Source organism: Crinia signifera, chromosome 1, assembly GCF_055691185.1.
Source record: "Crinia signifera chromosome 1, ASM5569118v1, whole genome shotgun sequence".
In the NCBI taxonomy this organism is placed as follows: Eukaryota; Metazoa; Chordata; class Amphibia; order Anura; family Myobatrachidae; genus Crinia; species Crinia signifera.
In genome coordinates this window covers 3,429,944-3,454,215 of record NC_139217.1, presented here as the reverse complement: position 1 = coordinate 3,454,215, position 24,272 = coordinate 3,429,944, and the positions used below count along the sequence as shown (strand labels likewise).

The 24,272-nt window shown below is 50.8% G+C and overlaps 1 protein-coding gene across 3 annotated transcripts in view; it reads right to left on the bottom strand.

Moving 5' to 3' along the window:
* LOC146057488 (hepatic and glial cell adhesion molecule-like) overlaps positions 1-24,272 on the bottom strand; it is a 113,723-nt gene that overhangs the window by 67,178 nt on the left and 22,273 nt on the right. For all 3 annotated transcript variants that reach the window (XM_083168901.1, XM_083168987.1, XM_083168816.1), the window contains 4 exons: positions 23,952-24,180; positions 16,600-16,905; positions 16,086-16,352; positions 4,843-4,968 (listed from right to left, as the gene is read on the bottom strand). In XM_083168901.1, the coding sequence (XP_083025027.1) occupies positions 4,843-4,968; positions 16,086-16,352; positions 16,600-16,905; positions 23,952-24,003 (751 nt within the window). In that variant the 5' untranslated portion in view covers positions 24,004-24,180. The remainder of the gene's footprint in view (positions 1-4,842; positions 4,969-16,085; positions 16,353-16,599; positions 16,906-23,951; positions 24,181-24,272) is intronic.

The following is a 24,272-nucleotide window of genomic DNA, read 5'->3' as shown; positions in this document are numbered from 1 at the left end:
GGTTACTAGGCACAACAATTAATCAATTAAAAATCACATAAAATTACATCAAGTTAAAAGTACATATCCAATGTTACCTATCGTGAGCAGGAGACAGGGCTGTTCATACAAGATGTGTACATGCAAAAACGAGTGTTGTAAACATGGTTTTATCTTAAAAACAGATATTGCTTATTATTATCTTAGTGATGAATTGTAGGACTTCCTATGTAATTTATGTGATCCAATGTGGTTGCGGCCTACAGTATGTCGGCCGTACCATACGTTGTCTAAATGTAAGGTACCTGGAGCACAGGCGGAATATCCTGGGCGGAGTAAAAAATCACCCACTATCCAAACATATATTAGGATGCCAAGGAACATCGAATAATATAGAAATTAAGGCTATAGAACATATTAAAAATACAGAAAGAGGCGGGGATAGATTTAATAAACTATGCAGCCGAGAAGCCTACTGGATATTCCGCCTATGCACCTTGGTACCAAAAGGACTTAACGACACAATTGAACTTAATAAAGTCTGAATGTCTATATTCCTGACCGATTGTCCTACCCCCTATTGTAGGACTCGAATTGGAGTAGTTATAGTATATATATTTTTTTGAATAAAGGGGAGAGAGGAGGGAATATTAGCTATAAGTACACCTGCTGTTTTTGGGATTGGGGGAGGGAGAAGGGGGGGTGGCTAGAGGGAGGGGGTGGGTATACAAATGGAGGGGAGGGTAAGGGATATCAATAGTAAATGTTTATAACGAATATTCTAAATAATTCTTTATAAAGTAGAATATATTTCTGTCCATTGGGATGTATTCCAGATGTAATGACATCTGTGATTATGCTAATTTATGTGAATAATTGCGATATATGCATCCATAAAACAAGAGGGGTTATAGTATCATGTACATATAGGATATTGGCTTTGTTTATATGATTATATTATCTGTAAAAATGGAAGAATTAAGATAAAAAAGGAGACTTTAATTAGAGTTAAAAAAAATGAGATAGGCTGTGTAGTTGTGTATAGAGGTCCTATGATGAAGATCAAGGGCGTAACTACCATTGGTGCAAGGGGGGCAGCTGCTATTGGGCCCAGAGCTGCAGGGGCCCCATCTTTGCTGTTTAACTAATATGTTTTATATATATTTATCACCATCAGTTGCTAAATAGGGGGCCCTTACAAACTTTTGCAATGGGGCCTATGGATATCTAGTTACGCCTCTGATGAAGATCTATTAAAAGGTGTAGAAAGGCATACTATATACTGTAACATTTTATATTTATGAATTTCATGAATTATATATATATATATATATATATATATATATATAAAAATTGTTATTAGAGATTTACATTTATTTTATGGGGTCCGCATATCTTGCTCTAAAAAGATGAAATTAAATGTTATAGATATTGGTTTATATGTTGTCCTGTTTATGTTATATTATGTGCTCTTAAATATGCTCAATAAAAGATCCAAGGGCCCACATATGAAAGGCACAAGTAATGATTGTATGCAGTGTAACCACATTTACACGGAGATCTGAGCTACCGGTGTAGTCTGAGAGACTTCCTACTAAGTGGAACGCAAATCTGACGATGTGACACGCACTACGTCAGCTGGTACATTGATCCCGGAAAAAGCCGCGAGAGAAATGCGCATATTGATGCGAACCTACATCTACAGACTGAACTGTCTCCCAGATCTCGCGAGACTGGGCAAAAACGAGACGTGACACGCATAATGCGGAGGATGTACAAATCAGAATGAGACTTGCACCGGAAAAAACGCGTGCGTGCGTGGGCCGGAAGTAAGCCTCATAAAAGGGGAGAATCATGGTGGAAACTGCATACACCTCCTGAGGAAGTCGCTGACGTGAGTAGGCGGAGAAACGCGTAGAGGACGACAGGGACATCTGGTGGCAACTGGTGATAAGCCTGAGGGGACACAGCATACTACAAGTGACCTCAGTGAACTGCTAAAGAATAGGTCGATACAACTCCCAGGCACCAGAGCCGGATCCCCACGTGTCAGCTACCCAATTCCCAATGAGAGTGAGTCATAAACCACTAAAACATGTGCACATGAGTGGGGGGATATTCATATTTTTAACAATTGTGAAGCAATTGAAAATTACTAACCGGTTCACTAATGGACTAACAAGTCAGATACAGATAACATTGATACTAACATACGTTAAAAAGAGCATTTTTTTGTTGTATGTGTGTTTGTCTTGTCTGTCATAAGTGGCCACCTAATATCAATTGTATCATATAAGTTTTATATTTATTTTATGTTTTAATACATTGTGTACTTTTTTGCAAAGCGCAGCCCCATTGCTTTTTTCTTCTGGTATCACTCAATCTTAAGGGGTTTGGTAATCCCCCTTTACCGGGAGCTGCTGCAGTGCAGAAAAGCCAATCAGCGCTCAAACTACTTTTGTTTCTCTTTTGTGTCTATTCTGTAACTATATGGTGTGACCTCAACTTCCTTACAGTAACAAGCCAATTCAGGCAAATTGTGTATATATTAAAATCCAAGCACATATTATATCCCCCAGATAAGATCCCAGTGTAACATATCCAGAGTGCAATATAAATGTCATAATACTATATATGACATCCCTGAGACTCTCTGGCAGCACATATATCGTTCCATACATATCTATAGACCACACCACTATGTGGGACTATGTTTGAACCACACATTGGCATAACCCCACTATACAGTATATCCAACCACAAGAGTACTCATCAGGGCCGGTGCAAGGCACCGGAGCGCCCCAGGCAAGTCGGGGTGGGGGCGCCCCGGTGCCGGGGGGGGGGGAAGGTTGGTACCTGTGTAAAAAAACTTCCGTCCCCGGCGTCCCTGCTGAGTGCTGGTGCGTGCATGGGGTGTCCGTGCCGCCGGGGGAGCCTGCGGCGCTGTTATTGTGTGTACACTTGTCGCGCCCGGCGGGGTCCCTACAGTGAATAGAAAATAACGCCGCGCGCATAGCGCTAGTTATTTTCTATTCACTCTAGGGACCCCGCCGGGCGCGCCAAGCGTATACATAATAACAGCGCCGCAGGCTCCCCCGGCAGCACGGACACCCCTGCACGCACCAGCACTCAGCAGGGACGCCGGGGACGGAAGTTTTTTTTACACAGGTACCACGGTGCTGGGGGTGAGGGGCGAACTGCCGCCCTCCAGGTGCCGGCGCCCTAGGCAAATACCTAGAGCTGCCTAGTGGTGGCGCCGGCCCTGGTACTCATCAACAAGTGCTTACTAAGGGTCCGGCAAGGATGGATAGATAGATAGATAGATAGATAGATAGATAGATAGATAGATAGATAGATAGAGAAGTACCAACACACTCGCCATTCCTAGGAATGGGGTGCAAACAGCACCCACATCCCAGGGTGGGGTGCGGTGGCCTGTGACCACACACTCTAGTAAATACAAACACAGGGGCCCAGCACTCACTACAACAAACTAACTCACCTTAACATTCAAATAATCAAATAAATATTGGGATTTTAGTTCATGAATTGATCAATGCATTTGCACCCCATTCGTAGGAAAGACGAGTGTGTTGGTACTTCTGTATCTATATATTTGGGTTGATTTTTAATTAACCTATGATGTGTAAGCAGGTACCAGGTTCCCAAGAAAATCAGTTGTTAGTGTAGGACTTGCAGTGAGGTGGGGTCCCTTGGCGATGGGCTGCAAGCTTAAATGCATTGATCAATTCATGAACTAAAACCCCATTATTTATTTATTGATTATTTGAATGTTAAGGTGAGTTAGTTTGTTGTAGTGAGTGCTGGGCCCCCTGTGTTTATATTTATATATATATATATATATATATATATATATATAAATATAATTTGCAAAAAAGGATAGAGAAGACGCACCAATGAGCCAGAGGGCTCTGACGAAGTTGATACGAAACGCGTAGGGGCGTGGCCTAGCACAGGAGAACACCACCACTTGCTGTTTTGCTGTATGTCCGGGAACGGATGGTAACCGGCTCCAGTCTGTGGGTGCTTGCATGCACCACTCATAAGCTGTTTGACCGCGGTGATTAAGAACCGCCACCGTTGGTACGTTTACCCATTCCTATGTTTCATGTTTTTATATGTCTGAATAAATTTTCAAAAAAAACGACATTTATGCACTATGAATCGCCCGTCTTTATTTCTCTAGATATATATATATATATATATATATATATATATATTTATTTATTTTAATTATTTTTTTTAACCTCTCTAATTTCGCGACTACAGTGGGTGTTTCCTAAATCTATAAACTAATACAGAATAACGGGATTCCCTGCTTTTGATATTAACTTGGAGAATGTTCTTATTATATAATAAATACCCAAACTCTTTGGAGTGCATCCGCCACAACTACTTTCCTCTTTCCTTTTCTTTGACTACGTATACCTAGTAGGATAGCTCCCCCGCAGGCCAAATAATATATAGCGGCTCATACCCATACAATATAGGGTTTCATTCATTTGTGTGCAGATTTCAAAAAATCTGTCTTTCTATCATACTCTCAGGGGCCTTAGCTTTGCGTGCGCCTTGTGCGAGGACGGGGCGGGCAGCCGACATCCATTAATGTCACTGTCGCTGCCACATTACCATAGGAATGCCCAGCGTATTCATGGGAAGACCCATGGGTGCATCCATCCACCGCAGCTCATGGCAACGTCCTTCGCCCACACTGTTGGGTGCGAATGGGATGGTGAATTTGCAGTTTGTAGTGCCCATTCGCACCCGGCAGACACCAAACATTGCTCCCCCTCGTGAACGGACCTGGATAACGCCCAAGTTCTGTTCTCAGCTGTCACTTACCTGAACCTTTCGGTTGTTGCTTTCTGCCACATTTATACCAGCAGCAACGTACAATGTTTGTGATGACGAGGAAACACCAGTGAGCCGCCATTACGGTGATGGCGTAGATCGGCACCAGGCGCGTTGCTAAGGGAGAACCACAAGAGAGACGGTTATCATTACTCACTTCTACAGGTACGCCATTACATAGACAGGGGATCCCAAGCACAGACCTGAAGGAACCCACAGCTGGTGCAAAGATGGTATAAGAACACTAAGGGGAAATTTACTAAGAAAACGAGCCGTATGCAAATTCGTGTTCCGGAGGGGAATTTACAAAGCAAATACGACTAAACCCCGATGGCGTATCCATTCGTATTATATTCGTATTAGCGGCCGTATATACCAAGGGCCGGGACTGGTTCCCAAAATACAGGGGACAAAATGAGTAGGGGTCCCCCGTATTTTGAGAACCAGCCCCAGGCCAAACCAGCCAGCAGGGTAATGTCACAGCCGGGGGACACTTATTATATAAGGTCCCACGGCCAAAGCATTCAGCCCTCTGACCAGTCAGCCTGGGCAGGGGTCCTTGGGGTGTGGGGACCCCCCCAACAAAGGGATCCCCTCTCCAGGCCTTACCTGGCAGGCAGAAGCCTGGTGCTGTCCCCGGTGACCCTGGGCTGTGGCCACCGGGCTGATTAAAGTGTAATAAATAGAAGAACCCATTGGGTTTTGCTGTGGAACTAAGAGTCCCAGCAAGCCTGGAACACATACTGGGACTTGGAGAACCACAAGTCCCAGCATGCGGCCCATTAATGGGCTTGCTGGGACTCTTAGTTCCACAACAAAACCAATAGTTAAATAAAAGTACACTGACATTAGAAAAATAAAACTTTAATTTACAGAGCCCACACATACTGATACTTACCTATCTTGAGCCTGTAGGTAGGTCCCCATCCATCGGTCCTGGTGTCCAGGTGTCTGAAGAAATCCATAGGGGACCTGTGGAAGGAAATGATACTCACAGGGCTCCTCCGGCGTAGATCTGTTCTCTTCTCTACTGACGTAGTCCAGCGCACATGGCAAAATAATAAACCGCAAAAACCCGAACCATCGCGAACTGACAGGAGAAGACGCAGGATGTTTGTCTACATCCTGCGGCTCCTCCTCCCAAATGCCGCTATTGGGCAGCTTGCAGCCTTGTGGCTCCTGATTGGCCGCTAGGCACCGCTGGGCGGCCAATAGCGGCATTCGGAGTGAGAAGCGCTGAATGTAAACATGTAAACATTCAGCGCTTCTCACTGTTCGCGATGGTGCCGGATGTTCGGGTTTATTATTGCCAAGTGCGCTACTTCAGGAGTGAGGAGGACAGATCTACGCCGGAGGACCCTGTGAGTATCATTTCCTTCCACAGGTCCACTATGGATTTCTTCGGATACCTGGACACCGGACACCGGACCCCATGATCCCAGAACACCAGACCCCAGGACACCGGATCCCGGGACCTACTTACAGGCTCAAGATAGGTAAGTGTCAGTATGTATGGGCTCTGTATGTATTAAAGTTTTATTTTTCTAGTGTTAATGTGTGTGATCTGTGTTCTGTGTAGGTGATATAGGTGTAATATTACTGGGGTGCAGTGACAGGTGACGTACGTGTAACACATTACTGGGGTGCAGTGACAGGTGACATAGGTGTAATATTACTGGGGTGCAGTGACAGGTGACGTGCGTGTAACATTACTGGGGTGCAGTGACAGGTGATTACTGGGGTGCAGTGACAGGTGACGTGCATGTAACACATTACTGGGGTGCAGTGACAAGTGACGTGCCTGTAACACATTACTGGGGTGCAGTGACAGGTGACGTGCGTGTAACACATTACTGGGGTGCAGTGACAGGTGACGTGCGTGTAACACGTTACTGGGGTGCAGTGACAGGTGACTTGCGTGTAACACATTACTGGGGTGCAGTGACAGGTGACGTGCGTGTAACACATTACTGGGGTGCAGTGACAGGTGACGTGCGTGAAACATATTACTGGGGTGCAGTGACAAGTGACGTGCGTGTAACACATTACTGGGGTGCAGTGACAGGTGACGTGTGTGTAACATATTACTGGGGTGCAGTGACAGGTGACGTGTGTGTAACACATTACTGGGGTGCAGTGACAGGTGACGTGCGTGTAACACATTACTGGGGTGCAGTGACAGGTGACGTGCGTGTAACATATTACTGGGGTGCAGTGACAGGTGATATAGGTATATTACTGGGGTGCAGTGACAGGTGACGTGCGTGTAACACATTACTGGGGTGCAGTGACAGGTGACGTGCGTGTAACACATTACTGGGGTGCAGTGACAGGTGACGTGCGTGTAACACATTACTGGGGTGCAGTGACAGGTGACGTGCGTGTAACACATTACTGGGGTGCAGTGACAGGTGACGTGCTTGTAACACATTACTGGGGTGCAGTGACAGGTGACGTGCATGTAACACATTACTGGGGTGCAGTGACAAGTGACGTGCGTGTAACACATTACTGGGGTGCAGTGACAGGTGACGTGCGTGTAACACATTACTGGGGTGCAGTGACAGGTGACGTGCGTGTAACACATTACTGGGGTGCAGTGACAGGTGACGTGCGTGTAACACATTACTGGGGTGCAGTGACAGGTGACGTGCTTGTAACACATTACTGGGGTGCAGTGACAGGTGACGTGCATGTAACACATTACTGGGGTGCAGTGACAAGTGACGTGCGTGTAACACATTACTGGGGTGCAGTGACAGGTGACGTGCGTGTAACATATTACTGGGGTGCAGTGACAGGTGACGTGCGTGTAACACATTACTGGGGTGCAGTGACAGGTGACTTGCGTGTAACACATTACTGGGGTGCAGTGACAGGTGACGGGCGTGTAACACATTACTAGGGTGCAGTGACAGGTGACGTGCGTGAAACATATTACTGGGGTGCAGTGACAAGTGACGTGCGTGTAACACATTACTGGGGTGCAGTGACAGGTGACGTGCGTGTAACACATTACTGGGGTGCAGTGACAGGTGACGTGTGTGTAACACATTACTGGGGTGCAGTGACAGGTGACGTGCGTGTAACACATTACTGGGGTGCAGTGACAGGTGACGTGCGTGTAACATATTACTGGGGTGCAGTGACAGGTGATATAGGTATATTACTAGGGTGCAGTGACAGGTGACGTGCGTGTAACACATTACTGGGGTGCAGTGACAGGTGACGTGCGTGTAACACATTACTGGGGTGCAGTGACAGGTGACGTGCGTGTAACACATTACTGGGGTGCAGTGACAGGTGACGTGCGTGTAACACATTACTTGGGTGCAGTGACAGGTGACGTGCTTGTAACACATTACTGGGGTGCAGTGACAGGTGACGTGCATGTAACACATTACTGGGGTGCAGTGACAAGTGACGTGCGTGTAACACATTACTGGGGTGCAGTGACAGGTGACGTGCGTGTAACACATTACTGGGGTGCAGTGACAGGTGACGTGCGTGTAACACATTACTGGGGTGCAGTGACAGGTGACTTGCGTGTAACACATTACTGGGGTGCAGTGACAGGTGACGTGCGTGTAACACATTACTGGGGTGCAGTGACAGGTCACGTGCGTGAAACATATTACTGGGGTGCAGTGACAAGTGACGTGCGTGTAACACATTACTGGGGTGCAGTGACAGGTGACGTGCGTGTAACATATTACTGGGGTGCAGTGACAAGTGACGTGCGTGTAACACATTACTGGGGTGCAGTGACAGGTGACGTGCGTGTAACACATTACTGGGGTGCAGTGACAAGTGACGTGCGTGTAACACATTACTGGGGTGCAGTGACAGGTGACGTGCGTGTAACACATTACTGGGGTGCAGTGACAGGTGACGTGCGTGTAACACATTACTAGGGGGGAAGTGACAGGTGACGCGCGTGTAACACATTACTGGGGTGCAGTGACAGGTGACATGCGTGTAACACATTACTGGGGTGCAGTGACAGGTGATATAGGTATATTACTGGGGTGCAGTGACAGGTGACGTGCGTGTAACACATTACTGGGGTGCAGTGACAGGTGACGTGCTTGTAACACATTACTGGGGTACAGTGACAGGTGACTTGCGTGTAACACATTACTGGGGTGCAGTGACAGGTGATATAGGTATATTACTGGGGTGCAGTGACAGGTGACGTGCGTCTAACACATTACTGGGGTGCAGTGACAGGTGACGTGTATGTAACACATTACTGGGGTGCAGTGACAGGTGATATAGGTATATTACTGGGGTGCAGTGACAGGTGACGTGCGTGTAACACATTACTGGGGTGCAGTGACAGGTGACGTGCGTGTAACACATTACTGGGGTGCAGTGACAGGTGACGTGCGTGTAACACATTACTGGGGTGCAGTGACAGGTGATATAGGTATATTACTGGGGTGCAGTGACAGGTGACGTGCGTGTAACACATTACTGGGGTGCAGTGACAGGTGACGTGCGTGTAACACATTACTGGGGTGCAGTGACAGGTGACGTGTGTGTAACACATTACTGGGGTGCAGTGACAGGTGATATAGGTATATCACTGGGGTGCAGTGACAGGTGACGTGCGTGTAACACATTACTGGGGTGCAGTGACAGGTGACGTGCGTGTAACACATTACTGGGGTGCAGTGACAGGTGATATAGGTATATTACTGGGGTGCAGTGACAGGTGACGTGCGTGTAACACATTACTGGGGTGCAGTGACAGGTGACGTGCGTGTAACACATTACTGGGGTGCAGTGACAGGTGACGTGCGTGTAACACATTACTGGGGTGCAGTGACAGGTGATATAGGTATATTACTGGGGTGCAGTGACAGGTGACGTGTGTGTAACACATTACTGGGGTGCAGTGACAGGTGACGCGCGTGTAACATATTACTGGGGTGCAGTGACAGGTGACATGCGTGTAACACATTACTGGGGTGCAGTGACAGGTGACGTGCGTGTAACATATTACTGGGGTGCAGTGACAAGTGACGTGCGTGTAACACATTACTGGAGTGCAGTGACAGGTGACGTGCGTGTAACATATTACTGGGGTGCAGTGACAAGTGACGTGCGTGTAACACATTACTGGGGTGCAGTGACAGGTGACGTGCGTGTAACACATTACTGGGGTGCAGTGACAGGTGACGTGTGCGTGTAACACATTTCTGGGGTGCAGTGACAGGTGACGTGCGTGTAACACATTACTGGGGTGCAGTGACAGGTGACGTGCGTGTAACACATTACTGGGGTGCAGTGACAGGTGACGCGCGTGTAACACATTACTAGGGTGCAGTGACAGGTGACATGCGTGTAACACATTACTGGGGTGCAGTGACAGGTGATATAGGTATATTACTGGGGTGCAGTGACAGGTGACGTGCGTGTAACCCATTACTGGGGTGCAGTGACAGGTGACGTGCGTGTAACACATTACTGGGGTGCAGTGACAGGTGACGTGCGTGTAACACATTACTGGGGTGCAGTGACAGGTGACGTGCGTGTAACACATTACTGGGGTGCAGTGACAGGTGATATAGGTATATTACTGGGGTGCAGTGACAGGTGACGTGCGTGTAACACATTACTGGGGTGCAGTGACAGGTGACGTGCGTGTAACACATTACTGGGGTGCAGTGACAGGTGACGTGTGTGTAACACATTACTGGGGTGCAGTGACAGGTGACGTGCGTGTAACACATTACTGGGGTGCAGTGACAGGTGACATGCGTGTAACACATTACTGGGGTGCAGTGACAGGTGATATAGGTATATTACTGGGGTGCAGTGACAGGTGACGTGCGTGTAACACATTACTAAGGTGCAGTGACAGGTGACGTGCGTGTAACACATTACTGGGGTGCAGTGACAGGTGACGTGCGTGTAACACATTACTGGGGTACAGTGACAGGTGACTTGCGTGTAACACATTACTGGGGTGCAGTGACAGGTGCTATAGGTATATTACTGGGGTGCAGTGAAGGGTGACGTGCGTGTAACACATTACTGGGGTGCAGTGACAGGTGACGTGTATGTAACACATTACTGGGGTGCAGTGACAGGTGATATAGGTATATTACTGGGGTGCAGTGACAGGTGACGTGCGTGTAACACATTACTGGGGTGCAGTGACAGGTGACGTGCGTGTAACACATTACTGGGGTGCAGTGACAGGTGACGTGCGTGTAACACATTACTGGGGTGCAGTGACAGGTTATATAGGTATATTATTGGGGTGCAGTGACAGGTGACGTGCGTGTAACACATTACTGGGGTGCAGTGACAGGTGACGTGCGTGTAACACATTACTGGGGTGCAGTGACAGGTGATATAGGTATATCACTGGGGTGCAGAGACAGGTGACGTGCGTGTAACACATTACTGGGGTGCAGTGACGTGCGTGTAACACATTACTGGGGTGCAGTGACAGGTGATATAGGTATATTACTGGGGTGCAGTGACAGGTGACGTGCGTGTAACACATTACTGGGGTGCAGTGACAGGTGACGTGCGTGTAACACATTACTGGGGTGCAGTGACAGGTGACGTGCGTGTAACACATTACTGGGGTGCAGTGACAGGTGATATAGGTATATTACTGGGGTGCAGTGACAGGTGACGTGCGTGTAACACATTACTGGGGTGCAGTGACAGGTGACGTGCGTGTAACACATTACTGGGGTGCAGTGACAAGTGACGTGCGTGTAACACATTACTGGGGTGCAGTGACAGGTGACGTGCGTGTAACATATTACTGGGGTGCAGTGACAAGTGACGTGCGTGTAACACATTACTGGAGTGCAGTGACAGGTGACGTGCGTGTAACATATTACTGGGGTGCAGTGACAAGTGACGTGCGTGTAACACATTACTGGGGTGCAGTGACAGGTGACGTGCGTGTAACACATTACTGGGGTGCAGTGACAAGTGACGTGCGTGTAACACATTACTGGGGTGCAGTGACAGGTGACGTGCGTGTAACACATTACTGGGGTGCAGTGACAGGTGACGTGCGTGTAACACATTACTGGGGTGCAGTGACAGGTGACGTGCGTGTAACACATTACTGGGGTGCAGTGACAGGTGACGTGCGTGTAACACATTACTGGGGTACAGTGACAGGTGACTTGCGTGTAACACATTACTAGGGTGCAGTGACAGGTGATATAGGTATATTACTGGGGTGCAGTGACAGGTGACGTGCGTGTAACACATTACTGGGGTGCAGTGACAGGTGACGTGTATGTAACACATTACTGGGGTGCAGTGACAGGTGATATAGGTATATTACTGGGGTGCAGTGACAGGTGACGTGCGTGTAACACATTACTGGGGTGCAGTGACAGGTGACGTGCGTGTAACACATTACTGGGGTGCAGTGACAGGTGACGTGCGTGTAACACATTACTGGGGTGCAGTGACAGGTGACGTGCGTGTAACACATTACTGGGGTGCAGTGACAGGTGATATAGGTATATTACTGGGGTGCAGTGACAGGTGACGTGCGTGTAACACATTACTGGGGTGCAGTGACAGGTGACGTGCGTGTAACACATTACTGGGGTGCAGTGACAGGTGACGTGCGTGTAACACATTACTGGGGTGCAGTGACAGGTGACGTGCGTGTAACACATTACTGGGGTGCAGTGACAGGTGACGTGCGTGTAACACATTACTGGGGTGCAGTGACAGGTGACGTGCGTGTAACACATTACTGGGGTGCAGTGACAGGTGATATAGGTATATTACTGGGGTGCAGTGACAGGTGACGTGCGTGTAACACATTACTGGGGTGCAGTGACAGGTGACGTGCGTGTAACACATTACTGGGGTGCAGTGACAGGTGACGTGCGTGTAACACATTACTGGGGTGCAGTGACAGGTGACGTGCGTGTAACACATTACTGGGGTGCAGTGACAGGTGACGTGCGTGTAACACATTACTGGGGTGCAGTGACAGGTGATATAGGTATATTACTGGGGTGCAGTGACAGGTGACGTGCGTGTAACACATTACTGGGGTGCAGTGACAGGTGACGTGCGTGTAACACATTACTGGGGTGCAGTGACAGGTGACGTGCGTGTAACACATTACTGGGGTGCAGTGACAGGTGACGTGCGTGTAACACATTACTGGGGTGCAGTGACAGGTGACGTGCGTGTAACACATTACTGGGGTGCAGTGACAGGTGACGTGCGTGTAACACATTACTGGGGTGCAGTGACAGGTGACGTGCGTGTAACACATTACTGGGGTGCAGTGACAGGTGACGTGCGTGTAACACATTACTGGGGTGCAGTGACAGGTGACGTGCGTGTAACACATTACTGGGGTACAGTGACAGGTGACTTGCGTGTAACACATTACTAGGGTGCAGTGACAGGTGATATAGGTATATTACTGGGGTGCAGTGACAGGTGACGTGCGTGTAACACATTACTGGGGTGCAGTGACAGGTGACGTGCGTGTAACACATTACTGGGGTGCAGTGACAGGTGACGTGTATGTAACACATTACTGGGGTGCAGTGACAGGTGATATAGGTATATTACTGGGGTGCAGTGACAGGTGACGTGCGTGTAACACATTACTGGGGTGCAGTGACAGGTGACGTGCGTGTAACACATTACTGGGGTGCAGTGACAGGTGACGTGCGTGTAACACATTACTGGGGTGCAGTGACAGGTGACGTGCGTGTAACACATTACTGGGGTGCAGTGACAGGTGATATAGGTATATTACTGGGGTGCAGTGACAGGTGACGTGCGTGTAACACATTACTGGGGTGCAGTGACAGGTGACGTGCGTGTAACACATTACTGGGGTGCAGTGACAGGTGACGTGCGTGTAACACATTACTGGGGTGCAGTGACAGGTGACGTGCGTGTAACACATTACTGGGGTGCAGTGACAGGTGACGTGCGTGTAACACATTACTGGGGTGCAGTGACAGGTGACGTGCGTGTAACACATTACTGGGGTGCAGTGACAGGTGATATAGGTATATTACTGGGGTGCAGTGACAGGTGACGTGCGTGTAACACATTACTGGGGTGCAGTGACAGGTGACGTGCGTGTAACACATTACTGGGGTGCAGTGACAGGTGACGTGCGTGTAACACATTACTGGGGTGCAGTGACAGGTGACGTGCGTGTAACACATTACTGGGGTGCAGTGACAGGTGACGTGCGTGTAACACATTACTGGGGTGCAGTGACAGGTGACGTGCGTGTAACACATTACTGGGGTGCAGTGACAGGTGATATAGGTATATTACTGGGGTGCAGTGACAGGTGACGTGCGTGTAACACATTACTGGGGTGCAGTGACAGGTGACGTGCGTGTAACACATTACTGGGGTGCAGTGACAGGTGACATGCGTGTAACACATTACTGGGGTGCAGTGACAGGTGACGTGCGTGTAACACATTACTGGGGTGCAGTGACAGGTGACGTGCGTGTAACACATTACTGGGGTGCAGTGACAGGTGACGTGCGTGTAACACATTACTGGGGTGCAGTGACAGGTGATATAGGTATATTACTGGGGTGCAGTGACAGGTGACGTGCGTGTAACACATTACTGGGGTGCAGTGACAGGTGACGTGCGTGTAACACATTACTGGGGTGCAGTGACAGGTGACGTGCGTGTAACACATTACTGGGGTGCAGTGACAGGTGACGTGCGTGTAACACATTACTGGGGTGCAGTGACAGGTGACGTGCGTGTAACACATTACTGGGGTACAGTGACAGGTGACTTGCGTGTAACACATTACTAGGGTGCAGTGACAGGTGATATAGGTATATTACTGGGGTGCAGTGACAGGTGACGTGCGTGTAACACATTACTGGGGTGCAGTGACAGGTGACGTGCGTGTAACACATTACTGGGGTGCAGTGACAGGTGACGTGTATGTAACACATTACTGGGGTGCAGTGACAGGTGATATAGGTATATTACTGGGGTGCAGTGACAGGTGACGTGCGTGTAACACATTACTGGGGTGCAGTGACAGGTGACGTGCGTGTAACACATTACTGGGGTGCAGTGACAGGTGACGTGCGTGTAACACATTACTGGGGTGCAGTGACAGGTGACGTGCGTGTAACACATTACTGGGGTGCAGTGACAGGTGATATAGGTATATTACTGGGGTGCAGTGACAGGTGACGTGCGTGTAACACATTACTGGGGTGCAGTGACAGGTGACGTGCGTGTAACACATTACTGGGGTGCAGTGACAGGTGACGTGCGTGTAACACATTACTGGGGTGCAGTGACAGGTGACGTGCGTGTAACACATTACTGGGGTGCAGTGACAGGTGACGTGCGTGTAACACATTACTGGGGTGCAGTGACAGGTGACGTGCGTGTAACACATTACTGGGGTGCAGTGACAGGTGATATAGGTATATTACTGGGGTGCAGTGACAGGTGACGTGCGTGTAACACATTACTGGGGTGCAGTGACAGGTGACGTGCGTGTAACACATTACTGGGGTGCAGTGACAGGTGACGTGCGTGTAACACATTACTGGGGTGCAGTGACAGGTGACGTGCGTGTAACACATTACTGGGGTGCAGTGACAGGTGACGTGCGTGTAACACATTACTGGGGTGCAGTGACAGGTGACGTGCGTGTAACACATTACTGGGGTGCAGTGACAGGTGATATAGGTATATTACTGGGGTGCAGTGACAGGTGACGTGCGTGTAACACATTACTGGGGTGCAGTGACAGGTGACGTGCGTGTAACACATTACTGGGGTGCAGTGACAGGTGACATGCGTGTAACACATTACTGGGGTGCAGTGACAGGTGACGTGCGTGTAACACATTACTGGGGTGCAGTGACAGGTGACGTGCGTGTAACACATTACTGGGGTGCAGTGACAGGTGACGTGCGTGTAACACATTACTGGGGTGCAGTGACAGGTGATATAGGTATATTACTGGGGTGCAGTGACAGGTGACGTGCGTGTAACACATTACTGGGGTGCAGTGACAGGTGACGTGCGTGTAACACATTACTGGGGTGCAGTGACAGGTGACGTGCGTGTAACACATTACTGGGGTGCAGTGACAGGTGACGTGCGTGTAACACATTACTGGATATCAGGGCCTCCTACAGACACTGACAGGAGACATAGTGGGGTCCCTGGGTCAGATAACACTCGGCGAGGAGACGCACCTGTAGGCGGAAGCTCAATCACGTTGGATATCTCGCTGCTGACTGGATTGGATGAGGAACAGGTGTATCTGCCAGCGGAATCAGGGTCCCCACAGTGTATCAGCAGGGTGGTGACACCGCCGTCCTCTCCCATCATATTCTCACTGATGACTTCCTTCCTGTCCTTCAGAATGGTCACAGATAGGGGACCATCCCCTGACGCTGTGCAGTTCAGCTGGACGCCTTCCCCGAGGTCCACCCTGACCAGCAGCGGCCTGGTCACTGTCCCTGTAATAATAACATATAATAACTAACCACCGCCACCGTTACCACCGCCCACTGGCCGCGGGACCACAGTGCGAATCACTGGGATATAGTACGTAACTCTCTATATTTAGAACATGGATCAGCCCTTGTCTCATGGGAACCTACAATCCAGGAATCCTGGAGAGGGAGCAATGCTTACCGCTGTGCCACCATGCTTACCGCTGTGCCACCTCGGGAGGAATCAGTGCAGGTTGAGGGAAGAACTCACCAATTACTTGGAGATGAATTCTGCCAGACACCGTTGTATTGACCCAATGTTCGTAGGTCCCAGAGTCCACCTTCATCAGGTCCCTCAGCAGGAAAGTCCCGTTATCTGGGAAGAACTCTCCCCGTCCAGCGTATGGTCCCCGAACCTTGTGGGAACCATGGAACATAACTACAAAGAAGTCCCCTTTTCTTAATTCATAAACTGTGTCTTTATCAATGTGCACTGGTGGGAACTGCACCGAGGAACCGACTGCCCCAAATACCTCATGGGCCACGTCTTCAGCATCTACCGGTCCCGGAGACGTCACTGAGGAGAAAAGAGGGAGATGTTGTCATTCTTCCCGGTGGAGCCTTATATTATGCAATGCACAGACCCTAAAGGGGGTGTGGCTTTATTCAAAGGGGCGTGGTTTCATCCAAATGGGGCGTGGCTTCACAGACTGTGTGAGTTCGCGAAAGCCACAACCCGTTGCTGTCAGTATGCCACAAACAGCGGCAGTTTGGGTTCTAAAATTGGCCTTGGAAAATGTTCTAGAAGTGGCCTCATGAGGGCGGCACCAAACAAATGTAGGCGGAGTTCCCAAAATATGGGGGGGCAAAATGAGTATTTTAGGGAACAGCACCGGGCTCCACTAGCAGGGTAACGCCATAGCCAGGGGACACACCAGGCCTGGGCTGAAGCCTGGGGCTGTAAACCACAACCCTGGTGTGTCCCCTGGCTCTGGGTGTGGGCTTGATAACTAATATTGTCCTTTTCAGTAGGACTACAGGTCCCAGCAAGCCTGCCTCACATGCTGGTACTTGGGAGAACCACAGGTACCAGCATGTGGGCCTATAGATGTCCCATAAAGGAAATATTAAAATAAAAACATAAACACTGGTTCTAAAATATTTGATTAATCTGCTTCACCCAGGGGGGGGGGACCCAGCCACCTCCCAGGACTTCGGTATCTTCAGGAGCTCTTCTCTGCTCTTCCTCCGGCATCAGACTGCCCACCCCCGTCTCGTGCTGGCTAATATAGCCAGCTAAAGGGGGTGGGGCAATGACTATTTAAAACACTGAGCGGCCCTCTGATTGGCTGAGAGAGCTCGCTCAGCGTTTGAATTTTTTTTTTATTCTGCTGCTGCAGCTGAGCCCCATCGGTGCTCCACTACGCTATGCCGATCCGGTTCTCGCTCCTCCACCACCAGCGCTCAGGTCCCCAGATTAAATTTCAAGATGGCCACAGCCAGCTAATCACAGCTCACCGTGGGCATTTTGAAATTTATTCTGGGACCTGAGCGCTGGTGGTGGGTGGTGGTGGAGCAGGGACAGGAACGGCAGAGCGCAGTGCTATGAAGGAGCACTGACAGGGCTCAGCTGCAGCGGCAGAATTTGAAAAAAAAAAATTAAACACTGAGAAGCCCTGTGATTGGCTGAGAGAGAGCTCTCTCAGCTAATCAGCCGCGGTCTGAATGTGAAGCCTATGACTGGCTGAGAGAAGTCTCTCTCAGCCAATAAGAGGGCTGCCGTGTTTTAAACATTTTTTTTTTCAAATCTGCCGCCAACTGCTGAGCCCTGCCGCCACCAGTGCTCCTTCATAGCGCTGTGCTCCGCCGCCACCAGTGCTCCTTCATAGCGCTGTGCTCCGCCGCCACCAGTGCTCCTTCATAGCGCTGTGCTCCGCCGCCACCAGTGCTCCTTCATAGCGCTGTGCTCCGCCGCCACCAGCCCTCTTCCAGCACCCGATGTGGCACCACAAGATGCAAGTGGATGCGATGGGACATTGAATGCTGATGTCCTATCGCATCTGAATGCATAAGTGTATTGGGCACATTACACTAGGGATGGCCATCGACCACCAATGATTTGAAATCATCAATGGTTTATGGCCGATGTTGAATACTTTTGCCAGCGATGTGGGAGAAGCAGATGTTTCCTTTTTTTTTTTTTAAGGTGCCGGGACACAGAACATAGCTCCGCCCCTCAACACCCAGATGTCCCATTCCAAATTCTGATTGGCCTGAGGGACATTCAGCCAAAGATAAGATAAAGCGAGGGCTGCCTAAGCCAGAGCGTACTTAAGAGGATTACATATTTTGGGTTGGCAGGAAAGAGTTAATGACTGCTAGTTGCCTAAAGTTGGTTTCAGTTTTAGTGGTCAACCTATGGGTGAGCTTAGGGGCGTGAGCTTAGGAGAGGGGTATATAGGCAGGTCCTTACAGGAAATGCTTCCTCTTGGAAAAGTTCTTCAGCCAGCAGTCGTGCAGACACAGCCCAGCAGCATGCAGTCACAGCCCAGCAGCATGCAGTCACAGCCCAGCAGCATGCAGTCACAGCCCAGCAGCATGCAGCACAGCCCAGCAGCATGCAGACACAGCCCAGCAGCATGCAGTCTCAGCCCAGCAGCATGCAGTCACAGCCCAGCAGCTTCTCCTCAAAGCTCAGCAGCTTCTCCTCAAAGCTAAGTGCCTGCTTGTGCAGCTGATATTTATCCCCATGGCCAAGTAGTGCTGTTATCCAGCATGTCCCATCCCCAGCACTCAGGCCCCCCTCCCTGCCTGTTTTCTGGATACTACCTTCCCTTCCAGGGATAGTGTGCCTCCTCTAACCCCCCCCCCCCCCCCACCTCCTCACAGCATGTCCCGGCTCCCCCCAAATCCCCACCCGTTCCGTAGCCCACAGCACGCTGTTCCCCCCCCCCCCCCCCCCTGCCGGATACTACCAGGGCCCGATCCGGGCACCCGGATCCGGCACAGCCACTGCTGCCTCGCGGCGGCGCCATCCCCCCCGCCCCTTCCCCTGTGCCTCCCGCGGGCTCTCTCTTACCGCCCGCCACTTTCCTTCCGTTCCCCTTACAGCGTCCCCGCCGGGCGCCGGCAGCCACGTGTGGCTGGCGCCCCCGTACAGCCGGTCAGCGCTGGTCTATGACGCGACGGGCGGCACTTCTGCCCGCGCATCTATGCCCGACCCCGGCACCTCCGGGTCGGGCGATCCAACACCATACCCACTGCACTCAGCACATCTCCCACCTGGTTCCAGGTCAGGGGGGGCGCAGGGTTTAACGCCGCCAAGATGGCGGCTCCCAGGTGCACGGTCACCCACAGGTACCCCCGTTTCAGGCCCACCCCCATCTGCCGCCATTAAATAAGGGGCCTCATTCAGCCCTGGTTGGGGCTGCGCCGGCCGCCGAGTTAACCATCCAGCACCCCCTTTCGCCCCAGCAGCGAATTCCCTGCGGTACAGGCCCCTCCCGGGCCTGGGGTCGGGTGTCCCCGCCCGTCCTTCCCACAAAGGGGACCGCTTATCTCACCTGTGCCTCCCCCTGTCCTCGGCATGGGTACGAACACCGGTGACCGCTCCACCACTGCCCGCGGGGTCCAGGGGGTGGCGGACTTCGCGGCCCCCTACCCCGTGCCCCGTCCCCCTGCCGGGCAACCGTGGTGCCAGCCCCCACTCCACGCCAGGCCCCAGCGGGCTTGGCGCGGGATACCTGGGCCGGGGCCCCTGCGGCTCTGGCTCCCGGATTGCTCCGGCTGGTGCCCGCCCAGTCCCAGTGCTCGCCAATTTTGCCACACCCTTGGGCCTTACCCGGCCCGGGGATACGGGCAGGGGGACTGGTCCCAATCCAGCCCCTCCGCCTGGCGGCCTTACCCCTCCCAGCAGCATACACTCACGGTGACCAGGACACCTCTTTCGCCCGTCCAATTTCCCGCGCTTCCCCACTCCCCCCCCCCCCTACGACGGTCCCCAGCCCACATGCACATTCAATTCCCACCTGTGACCACGCTATAAAAGGGCAGGGTAGGCCACCGTCGCCCTTGCCACCATTGGGGAAATGGCAACCGACCATCGATGGTGGATGACAGCCGATGGGTGTTACATATCGATGGTCAGCCATCGCCATGCAGACAGAATACAGTGCAGGCTTCACAGGTGCCTGCTCGGAGCTTCCCTCCGCAGCCAAGGCAAAGGGCGGTACAAAAAACTATTATTTTATGCTTCACATCGATGGGGGGGAAGCCATCTGGCTCTTCCACATCGTGTCCAAGCTAGTTGACATCGGCCATAAACCATCTATGTTTTCCAAACTTCAAAGACCATCCATGTGGGGCCCCACCAGGCCTTGGCAACGCCCAAAATATTGGTGACTGCCCAATCGGATACCTCTCTCCTGGATGTATCTCAGATCGAGGGCACGTTAGCTTAGCATGAGGGGGTAGCGGGGCCGGCGCTTTCATTTTCAATATTAGTCTGGGTTGGTCCTCAGGGCCAGGGGGTTCCTCCCCTTGTTGTCAGTGTATAGTGTTGTTGGCCAGCTGTACCACGCATACATTACTGTGGCAACGCCCCCCCCTTCATTAGTAGCGCGCATCCCCCGTTTGTGGGGACCTTGTTCGTTACTTTAGCGGATGGTCAGGGTTTAACATTTTCTTTTGTTTCCTCCGAGGTGTTACCCAGGATCCGGTGGAGTCTTCTGGATACCTGCCATCAGCCGGGTTCGATGCAGTCCTGACGCCCCCCCCCCCACCCCCCCACCACGTGCTGTCAAGAGATAAACTGGTTTCCGTGCAGGCTTCCCTCACGCTTCGGCCGACGGGAAGCGGAATTCCTCCTCTACGTATTCAGACAGTACCAGCTTTTCGAAAAGGCCCCGGATATTATCCTGGGTTTTTGGTGCTGATCCACTTTTGGCGTCACCGCCGCAGGCCTTGCGGCGGCTGCAATATTTAGTGCTGAAATTGCCTGTGCGGGCATCTACCTGCGCAGCGGCCAGCAGGCTTCCTGACTCTTCCGTTCAGGCAATGGGGACGATGGAAGTCCGCTGCAATTAGGATTTATATAAGGTAGATAAGATTTGGATGTAGTGCGCCTGTGGCGCTGACTCAAAAACGCTGTTTACCCGCTGGTTTTGGAACAGCTAGTGTTCCGGAATCAGGGGTGTGAAGGACTTTCTTGCATTTTTTACCTCCGTGGGTCCTTATTAATTTCAATTCGGCCCACCTCCCCCTTCCGGGACACACGAGAGGTTTTTTATCAAGTTTTCGACTTCACTTGGGTCCATTGTACTAACTTACCTTGTCATACTAATCAATGCAATGTATATTTCTAACGGTTAGGAACTTTTTCTTTCAGGCTCCCCTTCAATAAGGATAGGGGGTTTTGTTGAGGTATAGTTCAGTTTTAGTTTAGGATAACGGACACTTAGGTAGGTCTTCGCGGGTGGCATGCGGCGGCTCTTAGAGCTCATCTAGTTAATCTCTTAAGAGCCTGGCGGTGGCGGTAGGGCGTCACGGTCCAGCGGTAACTTGTGGCATGAGAGGGCGCTGGGAGGCACTACCCCCGGGAAAGACGGCGGGGTGTCCTGCCTTTGTGGGGGGGGTGCTGTGGGCACTTCGTCAGCGGAGTGTCCACACCAGCCAGAGAAGGGGTGGTGAGACTTCCCAGCGTTAGGTTGTGCCTTAGTCGGATGGGGCCGTCTCAGTCGTCCCCATGTTAATATCAGTCAGTTGGGGCGTTTAAGTCGCCGCCATTTTTGATGTGACTAGAGCTGGGCAGCCGTGACGCCTTATTGCCAGCCCTTTACGAAGAAGGGTCATACCACATAGATAAATATACTATGCCCTTTGAATCTTATTGCTTTGGTGTCCGTGTCTTTATTGTGTCAGCGTGAGTTATTTTTAGTTAAGCTAGCTTAAAGTGTATGCTAAGGTTCAAGCCAAATAAATGTATAGACGCCTTATGTATGACCATCGATAGCTAAAACTATCTATGGTTATCCATCTAATTAATAGTTTACAACTATCGATGGTTGGTTGCAGAATCCCCATCGATGGCAACCATCGATGGTGACTGCACCAATGGCCATCCCTACATTACACACATCATAATAACCAGTGCAGTGAAATTCCTGTAGGGAGGGGGGGGGGGGGGGGGGGGGGGGGCTGGGCTGCATAGAGAGAGGTTATGTTCACTTTCACTTTTACAGTACATTCCCTGGAAACTCCCTGAAATGGAAGGCGAGAGAGAGACCGGAGAGAGGGAGAGAGAAGACACCAGGGAGAGAAGGAGGGGGTGGGAGGGAGACACCAGAGTTGGGTGAGGGGGTGGGGGGGGAGACACCAGAGAGGGGAGAGAAGGAGGGGGGTAGAGGACACCAGAGATGGTGGAGGGGGTGGGAGGGAGACACCAGAGCTGGGGGAGGAGGGGGTTGGGGGGAGACACCAGAGAGGGGAGAGAGGGGGGGGGGGACTCAGCTCCTAGCTGCCATGTCACAGGCTGTATCTGAAAAAATCGAATGGCTGATAATTTATCTCTCTCCACTTTATCTCCCTCCAAGGCTTGGTGCATAGACCCCCAAGTCTCCCAGCTGCAGCGATTCTTTTGCACCAGACGTCCCCCTCCCTCCCCGGAATCTAGGCGCTGATCAGCTGGTATTATATCTCCATACAAGGCTAAGTAACCCCTTCAGCGCTGTGACTGCCATCAGCCAGGTGAGTCAGAGGTTCTGCAGCCACAGACCTTGCTATCACTTTGTAGTAAAACCCCACCCCAAATCTAATTCACTCTGCACAAGTAACATCTACCCCACCTGCAGTGCAGCATGGTTTTGTCCATCTAAGAAGGATTTTGGCAGAAAGAGTGAACTAGAATAACCCCCAGTGTGCGGTGATATCACAGTTACTGCTGATCACCAGGGGCGAATTTGGTGGTCAGGCCGCCCCTAGGCACAATTTTGGACCGGCAACCCCCCCGCCCCCCCTCCCCTACTCTGATGTAGTTTTGGTACACACTTGGAGATCTATTAGCAATATCACTTACTGTTTAAAAGAAGGGAGACAAGCAGTTAAAGTGCTTCAGGCCAGACACATTCCCCTGTGTAGCAGGCAGAGGCAGCATGATAACAGAAGGGAGGGCTACATAACCTGAGTGTACTGCAGGGAGAATAGTTCCTTGCTGCTTGCACGGAACACGAGCTCCGGACTTACAGGCTGTCAGCAGGGCAGACATACTGCCTGTATGCTCTGCACGGAGGAAGGGACAGAACTGTGGCTTCACGCTGCCAGCGCTGCTGCCCAAAAGAGGGACAGGTACAGCTGCAGCCGACAGCAACGCTGAGGGGATGCAGAGAGGCTAGAGAGCTCCTCCCTGCACTGAGGAGCGGCCACTCTGTAAAAGTCAGTGTCAGACTGACAAACTGAGCGGCAGCAGGTGCCCGGCGGCTGCCGCCCTTGACAGGTGCCTCACAGGCCTAGTGATAAATCCGGCCCTGCTGATCACTAGACAGAATGACGCACCCCGGCAGCAGTCGCTGTCCAGTCATTGCGTCACACTGCGCCCTGACACTAGCATCACTAAGGCTCCGGTCTTACCTGTGGCCGCCGCGATGGCGAGGAGCAGGAATATCAGTGGGATGGAGCTCATGGTGGCTGTGTCTCTGTATCAAGCGTGTATGGTGTTATGAATTAGAGATGGGTCGTTCGTGAATGAAGCGGGTCTTTTGACGGATTCCATAAAAGAGTGAGTGAGCTGCAAATCCCAAATAAGGTGACCCGTCGTTCTTGTATTTTCAGTCATGTATGTTCTTATTTGTTCAGCTCACTGTTTAAAAAAAAAAGTTTAAAATTTTTTTTTACTTTACTGTTTATAGCAATAAATGATCATAAAACAAATTATGCTTCGTTATTATCAAA